Source organism: Notothenia rossii (assembly GCF_949606895.1).
Source record: "Notothenia rossii genome assembly, chromosome: 1".
In the NCBI taxonomy this organism is placed as follows: Eukaryota; Metazoa; Chordata; class Actinopteri; order Perciformes; family Nototheniidae; genus Notothenia; species Notothenia rossii.
In genome coordinates, this window is record NC_136912.1 from 74,347,060 (window position 1) to 74,374,206 (window position 27,147).

At 40.0% G+C, this 27,147-nt stretch overlaps 2 protein-coding genes across 3 annotated transcripts in view; both read right to left on the reverse strand.

The window, feature by feature from the left end:
* The window catches only part of fam102bb (family with sequence similarity 102 member Bb), a 35,958-nt gene that overhangs the window by 6,944 nt on the left and 1,867 nt on the right, over window positions 1-27,147 (reverse strand). The window contains exons 2-8 of one of the 2 annotated variants that reach the window (XM_079688436.1): window positions 24,282-24,402; window positions 22,719-22,748; window positions 20,919-21,035; window positions 19,287-19,333; window positions 18,554-18,648; window positions 4,546-4,644; window positions 1,025-1,253 (exon numbers count right to left, since the gene is read on the reverse strand). In XM_079688436.1, coding sequence (XP_079544562.1) covers window positions 1,025-1,253; window positions 4,546-4,644; window positions 18,554-18,648; window positions 19,287-19,333; window positions 20,919-21,035; window positions 22,719-22,748; window positions 24,282-24,402 — 738 coding nt within the window. Of the gene's footprint in view, window positions 1-1,024; window positions 1,254-4,545; window positions 4,648-18,553; window positions 18,649-19,286; window positions 19,334-20,918; window positions 21,036-22,718; window positions 22,749-24,281; window positions 24,403-27,147 lie in introns of both variants that reach the window. The other variant, XM_079688435.1, reaches the window with a different exon arrangement.
* On the reverse strand, window positions 9,513-13,102 carry LOC307043670 (uncharacterized protein). The gene is made up of 2 exons (XM_079688315.1): window positions 12,324-13,102; window positions 9,513-12,083 (listed from the first exon to the last, which is right to left on the reverse strand). Exons 1-2 carry the CDS (start codon window positions 13,095-13,097, stop codon window positions 9,990-9,992), a joined length of 2,868 nt encoding a protein of 955 aa, XP_079544441.1. The 5' UTR covers window positions 13,098-13,102; the 3' UTR covers window positions 9,513-9,989.

Genomic DNA, 27,147 nt, shown 5'->3' on the forward strand with positions numbered 1-27,147 from the left:
TAAAACTTTTATGAGAATATACTATGGTTTTGAATGACAATATATATTGTGTTTTGACATACTGTAACTTTTACATGGCATACTATATGATAGTATAGATTTCAATAATATTTCTGCAATCTATTTGATGAATGTTCTGTTTTTTTTATTTAAAGGAACCATTCAACATTTTAGGAAGTGTGCTTTATCATCTAGAGTTGGATACCAACACCGATACATCTCTTGTGGGTAAATAACTGAAGGGTTGAAGTAGCCAGCCTGTCTTAGTCTCAAGGTAACACAATGTGCCTACCACCACTTCTAAAGCCCCCCAATTAACACATTCATTCTAATTGGTTTAATTAATCAATCCGGGACTTAAGTGTAAAAGTCAATCTGGTTTTAGAGGGGGATATGAGCCAGACGATCTGTTGGTCGGTGCAGTCATTTCATGGAGCCTTGTTGTCATGTGAGGTTGTGGTGCAGCCAGTGGTTTCATATTTTATGTGGGGATCTGAGAGTGGTATAGATTGTATCTCTCTCTCATGCTACATGCCACAGTGTCAGAGGAATTGAAATAGAACAACATGACTGAAAGTTGGTCTTTGAAGAGATTGGCTAAATATGAAGTGCAGCTTAACCCATAAAAGGTAAAACCCTCACCAGTCGTGAGTCTGAACAGCTTAGCTTGATTCATGGTTGGACATATTTAGATCACACAAATACAATGAATAACGTTTTCATAAGTACCAAAAGCCCCCTACTGACACCTCCATAATGAAACCACATAGACTCTTCCGCTGTTCTGCCTCGCTGCTTTCTACAGCTGCTTCCTGAAATGTGACAGTCTCAGGTGGGGTTTTATCTAAAGTTTTTTAGCTTCCTTTAACTAACGGCTTCTATGTTTTGTAATCATTACACACAATAAAGAGATTACAATGACTTACTGACGGTTTCCTCTATTAAATAGGCCTATGACGATGATTATTATCTGGAAGTGCTTTAAATAAAATAAAAATTATATTTCTTTACTAAAATGACCCACCTGTTGAGGCGTTCACAGGACGAGGCGCTCCGTACAGGTGTCCCCGCTGGGTTGCTAGTGGTTGCGGGGGGGACCGGGTGTTCAGGTAGAGCTGGACAGGGTCTGGACTCTCGGTCATCGCTTGGCTCTGGGATGCTACCGATGCCCGTCGAGGCGCTGCCCACTGAGTGGTTTCTCCGGTGGCTGAACTCTGACATGCTGGAGGAGCGGGAGTGACCTGTGCTGTATCCTGAGAGATCAGGGGGGAAGCCGATCAAAAAGAAGCTCAAACTCGAGACAAAGTTGAGGGGGATGGAGATTCAGGAGATAATTACCTGTAGGTTCACCAGTAACAGTGACCTCTTTCACATTGTCTTTAGAGTCGACTTAGGGTGAACCTTTTTTTAAGGGTATATTTATCATACTCTCTAAAAGTCGGTATGAACTGATCTCTGACCAGCAGTTAAATGTGTTCGATATAATGAGAAGCACATTTTAAAGTGCATTGGATAATTGTGCTATATAAATGCAGCCAATTACCCCTTCACTAGGTTAATGCATCTGATTGGACAGCCATGATAAGGTCCTGTACATAATACTGCAAATGTGTATTGTAGCATTCCAAATATTTCAAACACCAGCTGCAGCAGTTTAACAGCAGTGGTCTAGAATCCATTATGCAAATATATGCACACACATTTAAAACATTTTCGCTTTTCAAAAAGACAACAATTGTAGAAGATAGATGTTCAGCCTTATATCTGAATTAAAACATGAATTCGATATTTACATTGATCTGCTGTTCATATGAGGAACCAAAACAGTATTTATCTGGTGAAACCCCCTTTGCGGGGCTGTTAGATTTTAATTGCAGTGTTAAAAGATTTAGCACTTTAGTAGAGTTGCGATAACATGCACACACTGGCACGACTGCAGGAAGGAAGGCTGAGGCATCCAGAATAAAAGAAAAACACTTCTCACAACGTGTTTTCAAGAAATCATACCATCTCTCCCTTTTTTTTTTATTATTAGGGTTTTTATCTTATATTACATTTGGGCATTTTTTACATTATTATAATTTAGTGGGAATGCTGTTAACAGCATTCTAACTAACTGTTCTTCTACGGACACATTTTTATTATTCCGCCGACTTATTTTGCCGCGCTTCTCCTCCCGCATTGAACATCGCAGAAACTCCGTTCAAACATCAAAACGTTCAGCTCGGTCGGGAATCGATTGCTATTACTTTTCTCATTCATAACTTTCATAATTCCAGAGATACATCCCATAATACATCCCATTTTTAACCATTGAAGTCAATGGAGAAATTCTTCAACTTCAACAAATCCTCATGCGACTTCAACTGCTAACTGTTCATTCCTACTTTCACTCAGAAACCTCATTCCAACTATAAAATGTTACACATCTTTCTGACATTATTCGTGTAAAACAACTTCTGATTCTTACTTTTAGAGATATTGAACATTGTTCAGACCTTGTTTTAGAGGTTTTCTTCACATTTTAACATTAACTAGAGTGCGTGATGTCACAGCTAGAAATCTTGAAATGTGCATTGATTTTTTTTTTTTTAAACCGCCATAATTCCCAAACCCTACATTCTTGAGACATCATTTTTCATGATAAACGTAGGAAAACATCTTGTAGCTTGAAAAATTACAAATAATTAAGCAAAAATAATTAAACAAAATGCCTCTTGAGGGCATGAAGTGACAAAAACGTTCAACATGTCTCCATTAAAGCCCAATGTAATTTCAGGTAGATATGACCTCACAGCAGCAGCCGCACACTTTTAGTTAAACTGCCAAAAAGGCCACATTATTAGCCAGAAAGTACACAAATATTACACTTCAGACACTCAACTTCCTTGAAATGCTTCACGTTTTGAAATTTCACAGATATCTGTTATCGTTCTTCCACAAAACGTTCACATGTAAGAGGTTCATCTCTCATTCAGAACAATGAAGCCTTTGAAGTCTAGGCACCCAACTATAAACACCTGTGCAATGGAACACGATGATGTCATCACTCCAACTGACATGCTCAGAGCAGCAGACTTCAGATAGCAGTGTGCAAACAGTCCAGCCGTGAAGACATCTACGGGACAGTTTTGAGATTTCTTCAAATGCCGTTGCCATGGCAACACAATGCTCGCCTTGAAACACGGTTTTCTCATAACGTCAGTGAAAATACTCCAAACAGCCTAGAACTTCACAGGTTTGGGAACGATGCAGCCATCAACGCATCTAAGCGTAGTATGGGGTGTCATCAAATGTTGTTGCCATGGCGACGGACCACTCGCCATGAAACACGATGTGGCTGTAAGTCCCATCGACACGGTCCAATCGTCCCCGAATCTTCACTTGTATATCACCGGTCCATGCCTCAACAGCTCTACGCCAAATCTGAGATCTCACCATATGCCGTTTCCAAGGAAACGCATCCCTCGCCATAAAACATGATGTCGCTATAACTCCTATGAACATTTTCAAAAAGTGCTCAAACTTCAGATGTGTACTAACAGTCCAGCCGTGAAGACGTCTACGGGACAGTTTTGTGATTTCTTCAAATGCCGTTGCCATGGCAACACAATGCTCGCCTTGAAACACGGTTTTCAAAACACTTCAGTGAAAATACTCCAAACAGCCCAAAACTTCACAGGTTTGGTAACGATGCAGCCATCAATGCATCTAAGCGTATTATGGGGTGTCGTCAAATGCCGTTGACATGGCGACAGATCATTCGCCATCAAGTTATTTTCCAAGCCTTTTTACTTTCTTTTCTTCTCTGATCACACATTCAAGCCCCTTGTGTTCATGTATCATTTCAATCTAAATTATTCACTTTCTTCTTACACATTACAAATCAGCATAGCAGTTTAGCGTCAGGTTTTCAGCATAAACCATTCCCACTAGCAATTTCTTCAGGAATTGCATTCTCTAGTTGTCATATGTTATCAGCCCAGATTTCCTCTTCCTGGTTCAACTATGTAAAATGCTTGACAATGACTTGTGTGTTAAAAATGGCAGTATAAATCAAGTTTATAATTACAATATCAGGGCATCAGTTTAGTCCCTCCATGATAGAGCAATCGTCTCACACTTATATGAAGCAGGAAATACATTTCTAAATGTATAATCAGAGAGCCATTAAAACTGCTCTCAGTGCATCTCTACTTCCTCTCATCTTTTATTGCTGTCATCTGATCCGTCTGTAATGGAAACTCGAGCCTCAGGTTTGAACTGCTTTGGTGGAATGTCACTGGAAAATCTTTTTAATCGCTTCCCACCTCTCTTTAGTAAGAAGCATTTCTCCCTTGGAACTTACGCACACATTTTCTCCAGTAATAAAAAAAAATTGTAGTGAAAAGACCTGTGCGTTATGAAGTTGAGTCTGGCATCTAATTTAGATAGAACTACATACTTTATCTGTAGAAAATGGTATGTATAACTGCCTAACATCCATCTTAGGTCAACAACATTAATCTTAAAAACTTGACCTGTTTCTGATGTGGGGTCCCATACCTGAGAGTTTGGACTGTTGGCTGGCGTAGCTGGATGTTCGGGAGTGGCCACAGCCCCCGAGTTCATCGGAAACAACAGGACACTTCCCTTCTCGACTCTCTGCTAGATGAGAAAGAATAGAGGAAAAGACACACTGAAAAACAAAGTGCTGAAAGAGTCCAGACAAATTGTTAAGTTAAAAAAGCTACATCAAGCTTTTCTTCAGGCTCCTCGAATCAGAAACTTGGGCCTAACAAGTTTTTAAACCATTGCTCATTATCAGAGCTCAAAACACCAAAAGTGTGGCACAGATAGTTGTTGTGAAAGGAATAAGGCCCCTTTTCAAATATGACCTAGATTTAGTCTCAATTTAGACAACAGAAACAAACCCAGTTTTTCTCATCTTACATGAGTCATCCATATTTTGTAAAACCTTGAGTTTTTTTAAATTACTGTTGATTTATATCTTATTTCTGCCAACAGATAAAAAATGAGAAAACTCCACTCTGCCTCCTACACACTCACTGCAGCTTTGCGGCTATATTATAGGGATTCAGTAATTTCTTTGAATGGGTGACAGATTCAACAATGGGAAGTTATTGCAGGTATCATAGTTTTAAAGGACTTATTTGAAGAGGGTAGAATGATGTCTTTTGATCAACTAAGATTGGAATATAAACTAACACACTTTTTTAGGTTCCTACTGTAGCAGGACGGGGACAAATAGAACAAAAATATATATATATTCCTTCCCTGTTCAAAGGGGAGTGGCTCAACAAGCCACACCTGAGAGCTGGGGGAAGCTAATCAAGACAGTAAGTCACACCTGAGAGGTGTGGAGGAGGGAGATCTTACTCCACTGCAGAAAGAGAACAGGAATGGAAGTCCAGTTGTATTTTCTGTTCAACCAGGCTGTTTTTGAGTGTCACTGAACCAAGGAGCAGGTGAGGTAAAACAATTCACCTTCCAAATTAGTTAACCTGCATTCTCTGTGATCTTCCCTGGCCTGCTTGGACCCTCAGCTAAGTTTACTCTACCTCCTGACTGAACTCTTCATTTAGTGGGAATGCTGTTAACAGCATTCCAACCATCTGTTATGCTACGCAGAAAATTCTTTATTATTCCGCCGGGTTATTTTGCGCTGCTTCTTCTCCCACATTGAACATCGCAGAAACTCCGTTCAAACATCAAAACGTTCAGCTCGATCGGGAATCGATGGCTATTACTTTTATCATTCATAACTTTCATAATTCCAGAGATACATCCCATTTTTAACATGGAAGTCAATGGAGAACTCTTCAGACTTCAACAATCTTCATGCTACTTCAACTGCTAACTGCTCCTTCATACTTTCACTCAGAAACCTCATTCCAACTTTAAAATGTCACACATCTTTCTGACATTATTCGTGTAACACAACTTTTAAATCTGATTCTTACTTTTACAGATATTAAACATTGTTCAGACCTTGGTAAAGAGGCCTTCTTCAGATTTTAGAGTGCGTGATGTCACAGCTAGAGTGGATGACAGATTTAATTTTGCCTTCATATTTTCTTTTAAACCTGCCATAATTCCCAAAGCCTACATTCCTGAGACATACTTTTTCATGACAAACGTATGAAAACGTCTCGTAGCTTGAAAGATAAAAAAAAATTAAGCAAAGATAATTAAACAAAATGCCTCTTGAGGGCATGAAGTGACACAAACTTTCAACATGTCTCCATTAAACTCCATTGTAAATTCAGCCTCATCTTTCCCCACCACAGCAGCCGCACCTTTAGTTAATCTGCCACTTCAGATGCTCAAGATCCTTGACATGCTTCACGTTTTGAAATTTCACCGATATGTGTTACGGTTCTTCAACAAAACGTTCACATGTAACAGGTTTATCTCTCATTCAGAACAATGAAAATGCTTTCCTCTCACTAATCACCTATAAACACCTGTGTCATGGAACACAATGTCATAACTCCAATTGACATAATTAGAGCAGCAGACTAATGACGTGGTCACTGGAGTTTAACAGACTGTCTCAGAATATTATTTTCCGTCTGATGGAGACTTCATACTGACTTCAACATGTTCCACATATTTTAGACATTATTGGTGACGTATGTTTTTAGTTCTAACGTTTTCAGTTCAAATATTCTGCTGCTTTTTCATGCATTTAGACTTTTATTTTCTTGTTCTTATTTCACATTCAAGTCCCCTCTATTCATGAACCCTTTAAAGTACTCAGCCACACCAATTATATACCAGGTGCGACTGTTGCTATATCAGTTAATCTTTCAAATACAAGGTTGCTTGTTTGATTCAAGCTCTTGTAGTCAATATGTCAAGGTATTTATCCCTAACATTTTATCAGCTAACTAATGACACACACTCAGAGGATCTTTATAAACGTTTTAAGTATTGCACATCTTTAAACATGACTCTTATAAATCACTTTTAAAACCAGCGATGCACTACAGTGTCAGCTTTTCTAAAATAGAAACTTCAATGTTCAAATCTTTCTAAATGATTCTACTTTTCAATGACAATAATCCTAATAATAATTCCATTTTCAATCTTCCAACTGTTCATATTTTTTGGTCAATTAACAAACCTGTTAAAAATGTTTTGTTCATCAAATTTGAGCCTTTGCCGCATTTATTTCATCACCATTGTAACCTTTGATCTCTGGACACGTTTGCTCAAATATAAACACCTGTGTCATGGAACACGATGATGTCATAACTCCAACTGACATGCTCAGAGCAGCAGACTTCAGATAATGGTTAATGGTCCTGCCCTCAACAGTCATCATATGCCGTTTCCATGGAAACACATCCCTCGCCATAAAACACGATGTCGCTGTAACTCCAATGGACACGGTCCGATCGTCCCCCAAACTTCGCTTGTATATCACCGGTCCATGCCTCAACAGCTTTACACCAAATCTGAGATCTAGCCATAGGCTGTTGCCATGGAAACCCATCCCTCGCAATAAAACACGATGTCGCTGTAGCTCCAATGGACACGGTCTGGTCGTCCCACAATCTTCACCTGTACATCACCTCACCATGCCTCAACAGCTCTACGTCAAATCTGACATCTCACCATATGCCGTTTCCATGGAAACGCATCCCTCGCCATAAAACACGATGTTGTCGTAACGCCTATGAAAAGGGTCAAAACAGCACCACATTTCAGATAATGGTTAACGGTCCTGCCCTCAACAGCTCTACGTCAATTATGGGGTTATGGACATCCTCTTTTATGGCGAGGGATGCGTATCCCTCGCCTTAAAAGACGATGTCGTTATAACTCCTATGAAAATGTTCAAAAAGTGTTCAAACTTCACGTGTACTGACAGTCCAGCCTTGAAGACATCTACGGGACAGTTTTGAGATTTCTTCAAACGCCGTTGCCATGGCAACACAATGCTTGCCATGAAACACGGTTTTCTCATAACTTCAGTGAAAATGCTCCAAATGGCCCAAAACTTCACAGGTTTGGTAACGATATAAGCGTATTATGGGATGTCAGCAAATGACGTTGGCATGGCGACAGATCATTCACCATCAAGTTAGTTCAAAAGTTTGTAGTTCAAATATTCTGCTGCTTTTCCAAGCGTTTTTACTTTCTTTTCTTCTCTCATCACACATTCAAGCCCCCTGTGTTCATGTATAATTTCAATCTAAATTCTTCACTTTCTTCTTACACAATACATTTCAGCATAAAGCATTCCCACTATCATTTTCTTCAGGAATTGCATTCTCTAGTTCAACATGTCATTACCCGATTCGTACCAGAAACCCGATCGGTTCTACGCATGTGCGAATACGCCGCTAATTCCCATGATGCTTACTAAAGTATGTCGAGGCAATTTACAGCCCTTTTCAGGGATTTAAATCAAATAGTTATCTTTGGTTTGATTAGTTAAAAAATAGAACTTAAAAAGTTCCTTATTCAAATAAATACTTCCTCTCACTTGTTTTGGTAAATAATGTCTACAATAGGGTGCTAATTTAGTTATTTATTAACAAAGAAGAGCTAGTGAAATGCTTGCATAGCTTAAATAAAGTCATTGTTAAAGTCATTCAACTATGATCAATGAAATGTATATCAAGATATACTATATGTATTCAGCATCGGAAGACTTAATCAGATCCTTTACTTAGGAAAAGTACTAATTATCACAATTGTTTGCTAAATGTACTCCCAAGTATCAAGAGTAATAGTACTCTTTATGCAGAATGGATATTATATTATGGTAATTTTATTATCCTGTTTTTATAAATGTAAGAGCATTCAAGCATTGTAGTTTGACAACGTGGACCAAATGTAGATACTACAAATACTGTGTAGATTACTGATGCAGTACTGCAATATACCATATCAGGTATTTTATATGTGCAAAGTAACTAGTAACCATGTTAAAATAAATGTAGTGGAGTAAAAAGTAAAATATTTTCCTCGGCGATGTAGTGATTTGCTCACTGAAGGCTGAATACAACCAATATTTGTATTAAAATGTCTTCTTAGTCTGGTACACAATTATATTAATTTGAACACTTGTTGCACTCTGCCACTTTCAGAAAAACATCCATCACAAATTCTTGAAATTTAAATGGTTGATGACTCAACATTTATTGATTAAAGAAAATTGACAAACATGAAAATAAAACATAACAATAATGTGGTATTAGTAATATCACCACTAAAGCTACTCAACGGACCATGTGTTGAGATTGTTGACTAAACTTCACCCTTCCTGGGACTTTGACAAGGGACAATATGTGATCGCTTCTTCTCACTTTTGAGAGACAACCTTAGGAATTTTGTGAGAATTGAAAGAGGTCCAGCGACAGCCTGCTTTCCAACCATCTTCTCAAATCGCTTCTTCTGACTTTTGAGAGACGACCTTAGGAGTTTCTCAACTGTCAGGCTCTCTTCTAAAGCCAGATTCTTCTCTTTGCTATGATCTTCTTTGAGGCTCTGGAGAAACAAATATTTTCCTTCTTAATGGCATCCTCCAGTCTGCTGTTTGCTCTTCTGTTGCCCTGAAGCTTCTTCTCATCAATGTGCAGTTGAGACTTACCTTTTTTTATTGGTGACGCTTTTCCCAGCACCCATACGTTATCAATCAATCAATCAACGTTTATTTATATGGCCCAATATCCCTAATTTTACATTTTTCTCGGGGGACTTTACAGTTCGTACAGAATATAAATAGCATAAAAAGACACCCTCCGTCCTTAGACCTCACATCAGACAAGGAACAATTTCCAACGACAGTTACCGCGGGGGAAAATGGAAGAAACCTTGGGGAAATCAATATTGGACAGACGTGCAACAGATGTCGTGTGAAAATTAAAAAGATAATACAGTCAAAATTATAACAATAAAAACACATTTGCGTCGGTGCCAGTCGCACACTAAAAATGTCCTTGGACGATCATTTTCTAGTGTGCTGTACAATTTCACTGGAAGAGATATGGACTGAAGTCTGGGCGTGGGTTTCCTTGAGCATAGCTGAGCCTCTCATGTCTGACTTGGAGGGCAGTGTGAGTCTTGAGCAGCTCACGATACTCAGCGTTGATGTCACAGTGCCTCCTCCCTAGATTGGTGTACTCCTGCTGCAGGTGGTAAAGCGCCTTATTGCTCTCATCCAGGGAATATTTCTGCTCCCTGAGCCTGAACTCGGAGTCAATGATGTTTCTGAAGTTGTAGTTTGTCTCTGCATGTTGTTTTTCCTGAAGCCTGGGGAAGGTTTCCTGAGCCTTCTGCAGAGACAAGGTCAATTTGTTGTTTTCCTCCAGAGTTGTGATCTGCTTCTTCAAAGCTTCTTGAAGCTCGACGCGGTGCTTCTCACACCTGGTCCTTTCTTTTTCCAAACCGGAGGAGATCTGATCAATAGTATGGTGCAGCTCAGAGTTTCTTGTCTTTTCCTGTTTAAGGGCTTCTTCGAGATCGGCCTGTCTCATCTTGATCTTTGATTCCTTTGCTTTGAACTCATTTACAATGCACTGTAGATTAGTGATGGTAAACAGATTGTCAGAAATGCTATCATTTTTCCTTGACAGCATCTCTTCATGGCCCGCAGAGAGAGACCGGAGTTCAAATCTTTCTCTGTCATATTCTCTCTCCAGGACAAGGAATTTAGCCCTGATGTCAGCATTTTCCATCCTTAATGTCTGCATGTTGTACGCAGATGCTTCTCTCAGTTGAGTGAGGATTGAAAGATGTCCGGCTGACGCCTGCTTTCCACCATCCTTCTCACTTTTGAGAGACGACTTTAGGAGTTTCTCGGCTGTCAGGCTCTTTTCCAAAGCCAGGGTCATCTCAGACAGCTCTTTCTCTTGGCTCTGGATCTTCTTTGAGGCTCTGGAGAAACGAGCCCCCTCCTTCTTAATAGCCTCTTCCAGTCTGCTGCAAGCTCCTCTGTCGCCCTGAAGCTTCTTCTCTTCAATGTGCTGTTTATTGAGAGCAGCCTCCAGTTCACTTTGCAGTCTTTTGTTCTCATAGGCGAGGTGTTGGTTCCCCTGAGTCAGACGGGCCAGTTCTTCTGCTTCCTTCTTCTGCTGAGAAACAGCAGCCTCGTAGTCCCTCTGCAGTCCCTCCAAAGCCAGGGTCTTCTCAGACAGCTCTTTCTCTTGGCTCTGGATCTTCTTTGAGGCTCTGGAGAAACGAGCCCCCTCCTTCTTAATGGCCTCTTCCAGTCTGCTGCAAGCTCCTCTGTCGCCCTGAAGCTTCTTCTCTTCAATGTGCTGTTTATTGAGAGCAGCCTCCAGTTCACTTTGCAGTCTTTTGTTCTCATAGGCGAGGTGTTGGTTCCCCTGAGTCAGACGGGTCAGTTCTTCTGCTTCCTTCTTCTGCTGAGAGACCGCAGCCTCGTAGTCCCTCTGCAGTGAGCTGCTTTTTGTTTCCTCCTCTTTGAGGTCTGAGGCACACTTATTCACTCTCTCCTGTAGTGAGGTAACAATGCTGACCTTGGCTACAATGTCGTTTTGGAGATTCAGAACATTTGAGTGCAGGGATTTAATGTCTTTGTCTTTTTTCAGACTTTCCTCCTGCCGCTCAGTGAGGCGGTCCTTTATTGCTGTAACTGAGGCAGTATTCAACACAAGCAGCTCTGAGATTTCTCTTTGGTGCTGGCTGGAGGATGCATGCTGAGCTATCTGGAGCTTCTCAATCACCTTCTTGTCTTCTTCAAGCTCAGAAGTCATTATAGTGATTCTGTTTTTCAGCTTTGCTTTGCCACGCTGCGGCTCTTTTTGTGACTGTTTCAGAGCAGCGTTTATGATCTTTATTCTATCACAAAGGGAATTATTTTCAGATTGCTCATACTTCAGAGCCTTTGCAAGAGCGTCTTTTTCTTCTTGCTCATGCTTCAGGGCTGCTTTGTGCTGAGCTGTAGATGTTTTCTCCTTCATCAAGGCCTCTTCAAGAGCAGCTTTGGCTTTTCTCTCCTCGTCCAGGGCTTCCTGAAGACCAGATGATTTGTCATATCTCTCAGATCTTGCATTTCTCGCAGATAATTTATCAGATTTCGCAGATCTCGCAGAATCCTCTGTCTGTGAAACATAAAACAATTATTATTGTGTTTATGTGCAGTGTTTTTTATTAAGAAAACAGAAGTGGAGTTAACTCTGCATCAATGGGGGTTAAAAAGTATGCTTTGATCAATTGCATTAAAGATGATTTACTATTTTGATATTTATTTTTTGGAAAAACTTTAGTAAAGAAACTAAAGCTTTTTTACAGTTTTCATGAGTGTAATTGTAAACATGTGTGCCACTGAATGTAATTCTTACCTCATCAAAGGAAGTGTCGCTGTAGTTTTCTCTGTTGCTGGAGATGGAGGTCTGCTCCTTAATATCTTCCTCCACCTCCTCAACAAACTCAAGAATCTCTTCCATTTCTGACTCTGTCTTATCATCAAAGTTCGCAATCTTGTTGATTTCGGACTGTTTCTCATCACTAAAGTCCAAAATGTATTCGTTTTCAGACTCTGTCTCTGCTGCAAATTCCAAAATCTCTTCCATTTCAGACTCTGTCTTATCTAGGTCAGACATTTCTTTAATTTCGGACTCTTCCTCATCATGAAGGTCCAATGTATCTTCGAAGTCTTCATCCACCGAGTATACAAACTCTTGATCCTCCTCAACTTCCTCCTCCACCTTGTTTGCAAACTCCTGCAGTCCTGTTTCCTGCACCTCCTCCAAGGTTTCCTCCATGATTTCCTCCATGATTTCCTCCTCAATCTCCTCCTCAACAGAACTGTCCTCAGAGGGACAAGTCTTTCGGTGCCATGGAGAGTCGTTGTACGTCATGTTGAAAATTGATCTTTCTCTGTCCATCTTATTATCGTGAAGAAACGGCTGCTTCTTACTGATAATGTGAACTCGATGTGGCTGGGATAAAACCTGGCTTGTTATCGTCCTGCGCAAACGAGTTGTGTAGCTATTTAACCAGAGAGCATACTCTCTTGCAGCCACTGTGATGTGATATGACATCAGGTTCAGTCTGACTTCAGAGCTGAACATTCCGCAATGTGCTTTGGTCTCCCGACACATTCTACATTCCATTTCAAAGTATTCTACATTCCATTTCAAAGTATTCTACATTCCATTTCAAAGTATTCTACATTCCATTTCAAAGTATTCTACATTCCATTTCAAAGTATTCTACATTCCATTTCAAAGTATTCTTCCTTTCCTCTCCTTGGTATGTAGACATTCTAAAAGTATGGAGGAAAGTATATTTTAAGTCACCTGATAAGCAAAGTCCTCAATGGCTTTCCCACAATGGAACTCCTGCATGGACTTGGTTTTATACTGGACAATCAAAGATGATTAACAAAAGGCCTTACAAATTAATTTATCAATGCATCAATTATTTGACAGGTTTAAAATAAACAGACTTCCCTGTAGCCTTATGCTGCGTTCACACCGGATGTGATGCGAATATTCGCTTTGCTCTAATCGCATCGCTCTAAACCAGGGATGGGCAAATGGCGGCCCACCTCCTCTTTTTGCGGCCCTCAGATTAATTTATAAACAATTTAATTAATAAAAACAAAAAAAACATTGACAATCTGTGACGCGTTTGTGTGTATTGTGTTTGTTTCCCGGGGAAACACTCACAAGAAAGACCGGCTGTTGTTATGCCTGCTGTGATTTTAAGTTACCGCGTGTAATTATGCCATTGCAAGCTTAAAAGTTGTATTTATCATCTGAATTTGGCAAAATAAGTTTAATATTCTAAAAACCAAGGCTTTGTTTATTTGAAATCAGATGAAAACAAACTGTCACGGACCCTGCCGTGTTATCTATGATTACTATACGCTTTTCATTCATCATTTCAGCCGAAGAAGAAGATGAACCTTTATTAAGGGAGGGAGGGGGAGCGGCGCTGAGGAACAGCAGAGTGCGGGTTGACAGGTGTCTGTGTTGACATTCCCCTTATTGTGGAATAAGGGGAATGCAGAGACAGGCTACAATTGTCTTAGCTAGGTTCAAGTTAGACAACTAATGTCTGGGTTAGTGTTCATGAATTCATGTTTATGTCATCCCAATGGTTAATCTTGATGCACACACATGGTCCATGCTTTCCAATATTTTAAAAGGTCCCATGTCATGGCCATTTCCACTGATCATAATTCCATTGTTGAGGTATACTAAAATAGAAAAATACTGTGCAATTTTCCAAACTCACATTGGTTTCGCATACAGCATCTCTGCAAATTATGTGTATTCAGCAGTATTCACTTTCTTCACTAAACGTAAGCACGTACCCGGAAGAATCAAATGGATGATGACGTTTCACCAACGAGGCGTTTTGGGGAGGTATTTTCTCGCTACAGGGTGTACTTTAAGGGTTTTGACTCTGCACACCGTTTACATGCAGAAAAACCTTCATAACACACAAGGGGACGGGTAATAACCGGAAAAGCATGACATGGGACCTTGAAAATAGTTTTATTCCACTGTTCAATACAAACATGCCACTTGTAAAAAATTAAATAACATTTCTGTGAACTGATATGTTTAGTGAGCTTATTAGAGGATTTTCCCTGAAAGATTGAAAAATGTCAATGAAGATGTCAGACTTAGTATATTTGTTAATAATTACATACAATACATGGAATTTGTCTGTGTGTGTTCCAAGTGAATCTGCAGCTCCCTGGTGGCCAGTACATACATTATGTGGCCCCCACCACCATCCAGGTTGCCCATCCCTGCTCTAAACGCTCGAGTTTCAGCGCGGCCGTCAGCTGTGTTTACTCCCATCATTCAAACAAGACGCGCTGGCTAGGGAGCTACAACTACAACAAAATGAACATATTTTACCGTGATTTCATTGTAACACACGTTTCAAAATGAACGCATCAACCGCGCCGTCGGAGCGAATTTGCATCTGTCCGCGTCTCTGCATTGACTTTACATGTAATCGCGCCGCCCCCAAACATCGGATCGCGTCCGGTGTGAACGCAGCATTAGAAAGGCCAATTATTGGCTGATTTGTCAACCATTGAGGATATATTAACAGAATAAAAAATAAAAAAAAGTTTATTAATGATAGATTTATTAGATAAATTAAATGTGTATTCAACAGCAGTGGAGGCCTATACGACAGTCCACTGCACTGCAAGCACTGCACTGGTCCTCGATGCATATCCCGAGCCACTTAGATATGTGTTTATCTGCCAACTAACATGAGGCATTTAGTACAGAGATATATAAAGGAACAGCTTCTGTATGCCGCGGACCATTTTGAATCGGCCCCAAACAAATAAAACTTCTGCTTGTCTTGTACTTCTTAAATATACATGTTCAAATACATTACACAGTATTCATGTGTAAATAAGCCCAATTTTCAAATAAATTCAGTCAATTCAAGTTGAAAACATTTTCTAACAAATCTAAGTTGATGAGAAAAAAGCCCAATAATAAATGCTGTTGTACATAACAACCTTGAAATAGACCCTTCATATTTCCTCTAATTATAAGCAATCTGAAGCTTCTGTTTTAAGGAATCGGCGTAACACAATAAATGAAACCCTATGGAGAGCTTTGATGTAGGCTGTTTTTTTTCTTAAACGCATTTTCAAGTATCAAGAATAATTTACCTACATTTGATTGATTTTTCCAACTTATAACTGAGCTTATGACGCAATATACCTCACCTCTAGGGAGTGGCCCAGCCCTTCGTATATTTTTCTGTATGTGGCCCTCTGTGAAAAAAGTTTGGACACCCTTGGTTTACACCCTTTTCGTTAAAGTCAAGATAGCATAGATTTATTAAAAACTATTGATTTTTTATTTTTGACATTATAAAAATATATTATAAAAAAATCAATCTTCAAAATAAAAACCCATAATTCCTCCTAATCTACCAAGCGACTGATTTCAATTGATACTGCTCACACAAATGAAACACACCTGCACATACACTGCAAACATCTACAGCAGGGCTATTCAATTGGCGGCCCGCGGGCCAAATCCGGCCCCTGGGTGATATTTACTGGCCCTTTGAGTATAATGTTAAAAAGTAATCTTTTCTAAACTTTCTTTCTTTTTTTAAAGACTTTTTTTTGGGCCAGAGTGCCTTTATTCCAGAGAGGGTGTTACATTGAGAGATAGAGGGGAAGACATTGCCTGAAAACTTTGGCGGGCTCGGGTTGCAAACCCACCTACTAGCTACTGTAGTGACAACTCCTGTCATTTATTGCATCTCTGCGTGAATGATTAGATCATTTCACCTAAATTAAATCAAATGAAATGATGTTGATGGTTAAATTAGCTTCACATGTACTGAGTTCTGAACTTGCCATTTAGATCTATAAAGGCCTTGGGGCTATGTTGTTTGATTTAATTCAACACAATATATGCACTCCACTATGCTGTATTTACTGTATCTGAAGCTCTTATTTCAAGCCATCTTTTTCCCGGCCCCTTGCTTTGGATCATTTTCATCAACCAGCCCCCATTCCAAACTAATTGAATAGCCCTGATCTACAGAGACACGATGAGTTTGATGTGAAAGAGCATCTCAGCAGACCAATACACACGTGGTCTGCGGATGCTAACACACAACCCCCATAGACAGAATTGCAAACACTCCTATTTTTAACCATGTAAGAGCCTACAGGGTCGGAGCAGATTGTAGCTAATCTCAAAGAGAACTAGTTTAAATAATACATGAAATAGCCGCGCTACACTCTGAAACTTGCAAGAGGAACAACATTGCAACTTTTCACACATGGAGAAATACACACAGAACAAGAGCAAGAGGGATGAAACTGGGGAGGGAAATTTAGCTGGATAAGAACTATTTGTATCATGCTCGATGGGTGGGTGATAAATAGCCGTCATATAAAGCATGGTTGGATCTTTCCACAGAAAAATTATGTAGAGCAGTTTAAGGTAAACAGGGTGGCGTGGGATATTATGATAAATACACATTATTATTGCAGTACACAATTATATAAAAAGTTGTGTTTCCTTGCTATTCCTTGTGCCCTTGCAAAGCCACATAATAGAACTTTCCCGGAAATCCACACCACAACGATGAGATGATGTTGAAGAAATGTACTTATGAGCAGTGAGTTTAGACAGCTATGTGGATGGGATCTAATCTAAGATTAGATTTAAGCTTTTGATTTCAAGTGAAAGGGTAAGGAGGAATATTTAGGCTCTCCTGAAGGTTATTATGGATATGTCTGTTTCAATCCAATGTAAATCTACACCGATTATCAGCATGAGCTTAACATATTAAAGGAAGGAAGGTCAGCTAAAAGTCAGGTTGTTACGGTATTTGTTAAACATATACCGTACAAAAATGGTTGACCCACCAGTCCAGCAGAAAGTCCTAGGTTTGATTCGTAGTTGGCTGGACCTTTGCTTCATGTCAGTCCCCTACTGTATTATCCCATATTACCTGTCTCTCATTTTAAACCTTTATTTAACCAGTTGAATCCCATTGAGATCATCGATCTCTTTTTCAAGGGAGACCTGCAGCAAGTAGGTTCCACATGAAGACATAAAACAACAGAAAAACTAAAAGGACATCATATAACATAGTTACAATTTACAAACCTATTGACAATGACAGGTACCAACAGTATCAGATTGCATAGCATCTATCCGAGCTTTAAAAACATGCAGTGGAACCATTTGCTCAGTTTCCATTCTTTTTGCAGACTGTTCCAAGCAAGAGGAGCTGCGCACCTAAAAGCTTTCCTACCTAAGTCAGTCCTAGCACTTGGCACATGTAACAAAACCACATCATGAGATATCAGGCAATAGCTACTTGCAACTCTTCGTGTAATCAGAGAGCAGATATAAGATGGTAGTTTACCCAACATGGCTTTATAGATGAACATGTACCAATGACCGAGCCTCTGAACAGTTAGTGAAGGCAGACCTGCCCTGGCATACAGGGTACAGTGATGAGTAATTACTTTACAATTAGTAACAAATCTTAGTGCACTGTGATAGGCGGCATCTAACTTGATCAGGTGATGGGCAGGTGCATTCATATAGATCAAATCACCATAGTCCAGCACAGGTAAAAAGGTCACAGTGACTAGCCTTTTCCTGGCTTCAAATGAGAAACAGGACTTGTTTCTAAAAAAGAAACCTAGCTTCACCCTCAGCTTTTTAAGCAGGTTATTGACCTGAAGTTTAAAAGAGAGGCAATTATCAAGCCAGATACCAAAGTATTTATAACAGGTAACCACTTCAAGTACTTTTCCTGCGTAGTGACAATATCCAAAGTGGTCTCCGGTATCTTTTTGGCTTTTGAAAATAGCATTACCTTAGTTTTATCAACATTTAAAATAAGCTTAAGCTTAGAGAGCTGAGTCTGAATAATATTAAAAACAACCTGCAATTTAACTACCAGTGACATTTAAGAAACCGCCAAAAGAAATATACACATTAGAACCCAGAACTCCCATCAGGGGCCTGCTAACGTTCGAGAAAGCCAATGGGATGGCTAAGCAGGGCTGAGGAGTGTAATGTGGCGTGATTTGTCTCACCAGAACATCCTTTCTGTGAGTCGCCTCCTCTCCTCTCTTCCAGCAGGCTCTCTCCATCACCCTGGATCCCGATCACTGTGGCTGTGGAGGGGGGCCTGGTGACACGGAAAACAAAATAAGCCTTTATTCTCTTGAATCGTATATTTTAATGTGTCAATTGTTTAAAAGTCAAATGAGAGAGTGAGAAAGACAAAAACAGGGAGAAAAGTGGGGAGGAAATGAATGAGTTAAAATTATCATGATTGATCAAGTACAACACGATTAAGTTAGCTGATAACATTTAAGCATTCAGCAAAGCTACACATACCCGATACTCTGTACTTAAATACATGCTGCAAAGAAGGAAAATAAAGCTGTTGTCATTCCGGCTACTGAATCATTTTTATGTCAACATTTGGCAGCTTTTTCCTTTCTGTACACACACAGACCTTTACAAAAAAATCTTATTTCTACAATTTATACTAGGACACTTAACATTATAATTACTGTATTGCACGATGAAATCAGTCAGTGTGTTTGACATGGAAGGGCCTGATGTACCAACAGTTCTTTATACTTGCACATTTCGGGATTGTTTGATTCCCATTTATTGTTTCCAAGAGGTTGAAGCAATTAATTATATTCTAATTAAAAGTGAATCTCAGACACCAACACTGACTGACGTAGGAATACAGTTTGAACAGCAGAGCGAATCAGATTTGGCACCAAGTTGAAAAATATGACTTTAACTTACGTTTTAAAACAGGGGTCTCCTGACATGAGCTGTGTACTGATGACGACCTATGAAAAGAAAAATAGATGTGTTAAAAATGTCAGGTTTCAGTAGCATTCAATGTTTCCATTAGCCTGGATTCTTATTCAAACCTTTTGGTAACCCTCTAATACTACTACACAAGAATCAACCAGCTGCAATCTGCACTCCCTGATTTACTTAAAAGACTTGATTTGATTCAGGGGAGCCCTCAGCACTGTTTTTCGAGCACACTTTTTTCTCGAGGCAAGCGCGTCAGGGTGTGCTCTATCAGCCGCAGCCCAGACTTCTCCACGGTTACAACCGAGGGAGAGGCGATTGAGGCGCAGTGGCTGCTAAAGCCGGTCAGGGACAGTGAGGTGGAACGGTGTGCTGGACGACAGTGCGTGCATACATCGGGGCTCCGCCCACTGTACCCATAGAGTCCAGTAGAGGGCGGAGCCTGTGAGAGATATAACGCCGGGTTACGTATTTTAACCCTTGTTATATTAGCACAGGTGGAGCCCTCTACCTTGGAGCACTGTCTGTCCTATATCGCTCGCTGAAGAGTGGTGTAGGATGGTGGTCAGGAGGCGAGGCCTCTTTTTATACGGAAGTGAGATACGCACGCATTCAGGTAGGCCCGCCCCAGGGCCGGCTACGTCCATCGAAATCTCAGTCGGTGAATGCTTGCATGATAAGGTAGTACCCATAGAGTCCAGTAGAGGGCTCTGCCTGTGCTAATATAACAAGGGTTACAATACGTAACCCGGCGTTTTACTCTGCTTTTTTCCCCCCAATGGTTTATTTCCTGCTACAAGCTAACAGACTACCTGTGTACCTACCCATTCGTTGTTGTAAGCAATGCTATACAAAAACCTTTTGCCTTGCCTACTTATTAGTTAAGAAAAAAAGATCAGGCTTCCAAACACCAAGGTTACCTCTTAGAGAAGTAAATCGCAGAGTGGACACAGCACCGTGGCTTCAATGGGCGCTTTCACACCGGAGTACTTTTCCCAGGAATAGTTCCGATAGTTCTTGGGATTTTGCGTTCACACCAAAAAGATCTGGAACTATAACCTAGTTTTTGCTAACCTTTTCACCCCCAGATAGTCCCTGCTAGAGAGCAGGGACTTTCCTGGGGAGAAAAAGGTTCCAATTTCTGATTGGTTGGGCGAATTGTAAACCACGCCCCGTAAAACTCCGAAAGGTTTTGTGAAGCCGGCATTTTATTTGCTCGCATTAGCATTATTAGCATTAGCCCAGCGCACCAACGGAGAGAGACTAACTTATGGCAACACAAAGGAAAACATGGAAGCGGTGGAGTGATGAGGAGGTGCCGGCGCTTCTGGCGATTTACTCGGAAGGCTTCAGTAGAAGCTGATGGCAGCTTCTACTAAAGCCAGTCGGACTGGCCCAGTCCCCAACTCAGGGGGACTTCGGGTGGCAGTATACGCCGTGAAATTGTTTGCGGCCTGCCAGTAAACCCAAAGCAGAAGAAGAAGAAGTGACGTTAGCGTAATCCTCCCTCAGGGACTTATTCCGGTGTGAACGCGATCTACTAGGACAGTTCCGGGACTAAGTACTGGGAACTAAGTACAGCAAAGTACTTGGTGTGAAAGCGGCTAATGTTACCTTGAGAATGGAGTTATCCTGGCGAGTATTTTTGGTATCGTAGCCTTCCAGCAGACATCTGCGAGTTGTATTCCCTGAGCCAGCAAATTCTGCTAAATTCAGATCTGCAAAACCAAGCTGAAGGAGAAAGAATGACACATGGTGAACTTTGTTTCCTCTCAGGAGACTGAATTTTTGCCCAGTAAGCACTTGGATGTAAAATGTCAGCTCATCAGAGAAGATTCAGGGAAACTGAACAATGTTAACACTTTTGATGAACAATCCTTCTTCGCTGACATCTAGTGATCCTCTACAATATTCATATTTAGTTGTGGGAAAAAGCTATTATCTAGACTAGAAAGTCCACAAAAATAGGTTTTGGATGCTGAATAATTACTAGCAGATAGTGGAGAACACATTACATAATGAGCAAACCCGCAGGCAGTGAAGGCCATCTGTTTGCTAAGGGCTCACATGGCTATCTACATAAATGTGGCAGATTAATGTTAATGCAGATGACCTGGAGGTTAGGTTAGGATAGGGGTCGGCAACCCGCGGCCCTCGAGCCGCATGCGGCCCTTTAAGCCCTTTGCTCTGGCTCCCTTGAGCTTAGACAAAAATAAGAAGGAAATAAAATAAAAGTATATTTAGGACTATTTATATTTTCTTGCATGGTTGAAAATGTTTCGTATCTTGTATTTTGAGGTGATACTGTGACACATCAATAAAAAACAAAACGGTTTTAATTAGGTCAACTAAAAAATGCGTCACATCCTGCTACGGTCCCGCGCGAGCGCCCTTTCTTGCAGGCGAATAACCTGACCCCCGGCTCGATGAGCGAACTATGGATAAATCAAAGAAAAGAAAAGTATCGGAGGATCACAGGATTTAATTCTGCGTGGACAGAGTTATATATTTTCACGGCAAACGATGCTGGTTTACCGGTATGTTTGATATGTAGAGAGAAGTTGTCAAAGGTGCTGCAGCCTTTACGTATCGAGGAACAACACGGGAGAGGCTCAAGATCTTCAGTCATAATTCAATGGGGTATGTAATTTATTTCAGAAAACACTTTTTGTTATATTCCATGGAATGCTTTTAACGTACCGATAGCAATGAATATATTAAATGCTTTGACAATAAATACATTAAAAAATGTATCTGTGGAAGCCGTAGCGCTGTAAAAAGCACGACCAATCATCTGAGCCGGCCCGGCTAAAATAACTGGATGGCCTACCTGCCTGTCAGCCTTCCATCTGCGCACAAACTTATCTCTTGCCCTCATTGGTCATGTGCGTGTTCGTGTGTGTTGGAGGAGGGGCTCTGTAAGGAAGTCTGAAGGAAGAGTCAGATTTGTTCCGGTTGTGTATTTTCAAATTCTAGCGCACTCGAGCTAGTTTCTACATTCTTACCTACCCTACCTTTAACTCTTTTTAGGGTCCAGCTATATGTTTTATTTATTTCAAAGTGGGCCCATTTGTTTTCCTTCAAATGTGCAGAGGACTCCCCAAGTGCTTTGTTTAATTTAATTTAAAGTAGGCCTGTGTATTATTTTTTAATTCTCCTTATAGGAGTTCTTTGTTTCTTAATAGAGGTTAACAGTTTTATATAATGTAATACATAGCCTAATAAATGCAAAACAACTGTAGTTTTTGTCTGATATAACAATAAATACAACTTTATAAGCTATGAAATATGTTTTGCGGCTCCAGAAAAAAAATGTTTTTGGAAAAAGGAGCCAAATGGCTCTTTTGGTCAAAAAGGTTGCAGACCCCTGGGTTAGGAGATGGGGGTTGGATGACGTAGTAAATGAGTAGTTACCTTTGCAAATGCTTTTCCACCTTTCAGCTCCTGGAAAAGAGAAGCATAAAGACCTTGATTAAACGTCTAAACTCATGATTAATTTAAGCACGATTGAGGTTCGTAATAACCATTTACCTAGGAAATGTGTTTGCAATTCATTTAATTGGCAAAGAAAATCAATGTTATCACTAAAAATGAACAAAACAGAAATGGCAAAGCGTCAAGTAATAATACAATTACAAAAACAACTCATGAAATCAGGTTATGGAGTAAAAGACAGACCCTTGCTCTTTCTGTGTGTTTATGGAAAATATTTCAAATATGCTACTATACTCAAATGACATGGACAATTTTGCTGTTGGGTCTAATGGCAGCAGGAGGCAGCTGCTTGACCTTTAAATGTTTATAACAAAAATACTGGAAGAAATGGGGACCAGCAGTGAAGGCAAAATAACATAGGTTTTTCTTGGTACTTGACATGTTCTTTGTCCTAAAACAAAGAGGGCAGGGGATGCCAGAATTAGCTTGCAGCTACAATGTTGAAATACAAGACGCATTTAATCAGGAAGGCTTATTCGGGCTTATCTTTTCGTTACATCCTTTAAAAAAACAGCAGACTAATGTTTAAAATGAAATGTTAAAGGATTTAAACTGAGAAAAAACTACACTGTGATGTTCTCTTCCAGTTGCTTGCTAGCTGCGTTTTAGAGTTCATATTTCACTCATGTTTCGATTTAGCCTATAAAAGAAATGTAACCAATACCATGATTTAACCCAGCTACAGCAGTTCTGTTAGCAAGGATGAGACTCTCCTCTCTGTTGCACACTGAGAAGAACAAAGGATTTCCTGTTTGCATTAAACACATGCCTTATACATCTTTAACTTGTTTGTTTACATGCAAAGCATCACATCATGGTTCAAAAACACTGAGGTTTATATATATATATATTAGGGCTGTACCCGAATATCCGAATATTCGTTCGTTGGAGTACTATTCGGGTTTCAATTTCGTTATTTGGATATTCGTTTTGTTTGTTTTTTCCCGGTTTTTTTTCAAATTCAAATTTATTGAAATCTCCAATATCAACGTAAGAGCTTGTGCCTCTTCGGGGGGTGCTAACACTTAACCATAAACGTTATCGTTTACTTTCTCGTCTTTATATGTAGATATTACTTTTCTCCGTTAATCTAACAGGAAACAACAACTTCCTGTCAGCTGCGCTAACTCTCCTTCAAAAATAAAAGCATGTCCATAAATAGGAAGCCAAGCCAAATTACACTTAAGACATATACAACTGCAATGAAAGTAACAAACACAATGCGATATCCTTTTCAATTTCAAAAAACAAAATTTGGGTTGTATACATTAACAAATAACTATAAAACAACAATACTGTAGAATAACAAAATGAATGTCGTGAATACACCGAAATACACGTGTTGAAGCGGTTCGCTGCTGATTACTACGCCCCCCGCCCCGGCCGAATATTCGCTGTTGATTACTACCGAATATCCGGAGCCCGAAAAATTGTATTCGGGACAGCCCTAATATATATATCTCAAGTTTGGACATACTGTACCTTTCTGACAGACACACGGCACACACAAGGGTCCAGTACACCCGTCCCTGCATTGGCACTGATCTTGCAGGGGAAAGAGAACCGTTTCCTCCATCGTACACTGTTGGCATGCACTGGCTCCCTGTAAAGGAAAACCACAAAAACTATTATTTACCACAATCACTTTTTGTAGCCCTGATAACATCCTCAAAATAATGTAATTCCTAATCAACCCATAACTATGAGATAACAAGTAAAACCTCTTATGTTGAATTCATTCTCATATCTCTCTCCCTGCTAAAGGCTAATGAGTCAAGTTGCCTACTGTATTTGAGCCAAGCTCATGTGCGTAGCATGGGGTTTTTCTCTCTAATTAATTAACTAGTTAATTAAGAGGATTAACTAGTTAATTAATTAGTGTCTTGTTTTCAACAATTGATTCGTTTGGCTGCTGAAACCAAAGGTGACGGGGACAATTGCAGCCCGTTTTGGCAAGAAAGTGAATGACAAACATATCGGCACATACCCCCATCCCCGGCCAATAACTAGAGGGAAAAATGAGTGTAGCCGTCTCAGTGAGAGGATGAGATGAAGTGAAAGAGAAAGGAGCATGGATGCGTGGGCAGCATTACAATACCCCAGATGGCCTCTTTTTCACAGACATCCTCTCCTCTCCCACTCACCTAACCAGCTCCCTGCTGTCAAAACAGCCCACATGCCATTCATTTAGATAAAATGTGATGGATTTAATTCAAACAGAGCTGTTGAATTACTTCTCAAATGACATGCAACCACTGACATACATTTGACAACAGTATGCACTATAAAAAGAAATAGGGGCAACAAGCTCTAAACAAGGAATACCCAAGGATAATGTTGTGGTGAAAGAAGTGATGGCATAAGGCTTAAATGATTACCAGGGTGTGCAGATCCCTGTTTACACATTTAAGACTGACTGCTTCTAAAGCCTGAGCCGTGCACTACATCTATTCCTCACTATGAATACAAAAAGCAGCAGATGCGTGACTAATGTTTTACAAATGCTGACTTCATCCTGGGGTTGATACAATTGAGAGTGAACTCCCAGAGTCGGAGAGGGAACTCCCAGCCAGCTGGACACTGTGTGCTTCGGGAATGCAGGCTTGATAGCATGCACTGTAACTCACAGCACTTCTCGGTGCAGCACAATCCTATTAGTCGGTGTGGTTAATCGTGGTTTTAAATCACATGCGGAGGTCACATCTCTCATCTCTATACACGGGTCAGATATCTTGTTAAACTACAGCTGCTCTCTTTTTAAAAAGCAGCTGCGGTCAGGTCACATAAACACATTGTTACACAGAAACAATGCTGTAAACCTAATGACAAGCCAGACCAAAGGAAAAAAAGGCTGCTAATACAACAATCTGCACTTCCCTTACACTCACAGTTTGGGATGACTCAAAGGAGAGTCAGAGGAAACATTGAAGCTTGGGGGTCTAACTGCAGCAGAAAATGTGATTTAACAACACTCAAATTCCTCTGGCTATAACATTTCAGATCCAGAACATAATGTTATGATTAGAATCTCAAACTTACGGACGTCATTGTCTGGTGGGCTAGAGGATTAAATAACCCCTTTCAGCTCCATTGGCTGCTCGGATGTGACAAAATATACCAGGGAACTTGTGGTTATATTAAAATGTCCTTTACCGTCATGACCTTAGTATCATCCTGATTCACAAAGTCGGACACACTGTGCTTTTTAGTCAAACCATTTTATAAGAGTTATTTACTGTAGAGCATGCACAGGGCTGGTTATATGATCAGGGTGAAGCCATCTGATACCTGCAGCCTTGCTCCAAAACAGTGCTTTTCTCTTAGTCAAATGTTAAACAGCCATCTTAATTATGAAAAAAAGCAAAACCGGTTACAGAGAAGATGACAGTCTTTGCTTGACTTAACTTGATGTAAATGTAGTAGAACTATTGTGATGCTACTGTAGAACTAAGTGACAGTAAATAAGGATAAAAATGCCACTTCTTTGAATGGACAGTTATGCTAGTTCCCTTTAACAATTGTTTCAGTGAAAGAGTCCTGTTTTGTATTACATAAACATTATCACTTTGCACATTCAGCTACACAGAAAAATGCTTACAATCTTAGCTCAAACTATATGAATGTATCAATCCATCTATCGACAGAAATAATTGATCCTTATTTTCCCAGGTAAAAAGTTAGCTGTTTCTCTTAGGATTCTTCGATCATAAGCTGAATATCTTTGGATTTTGAATCAAGGCTGCAATATTTATATCAAATCAATAGACAGATAATGCATCTGCAAATAATTGTATCATTAATTAATTCTTAAAGCAAAACATTTTTAAACCAAAGAAGCCCTCAAGCCCTATGATGATTTGCTGCTCCCCTCTTTCTTACAGTATTTTTCGTTTTTATTTCAACAATGCTAGTTGTTGGTTTGGCAAACATTTTTTTACTTTGTGCTTCTGACCATTTTCTGAAACTTCATAGACAAAATGATAGTTCAATTATTCAAGCACATAAACTGAACATCAATGGTCGATGAAAATCGTTGCAAAACTAACCCATTTGTGTTCTTTAAAAAAGGCACAGACTTTAACTTGACTGTATTATGCGCTGTAATATGCGTAAGACAAGCAAAGCGGCTTCTTCAGTGATAGCTGTATGACCAAACCGAGGCTAGAGACAGTGGCAGTCATTTGTATCGATTGAGTCATGTTTAGCTTGGTGGCAGTTATGTGAACAGTCAGCTGGATGCTCAAATCGATTCCACAACCAGCAAGGAAGTTAGCCTTGGACACGAAGAAAATACCTGACAATATAGGGTATTTCAGGGCACTAACCACCACACATGTTGAAGTGTGTT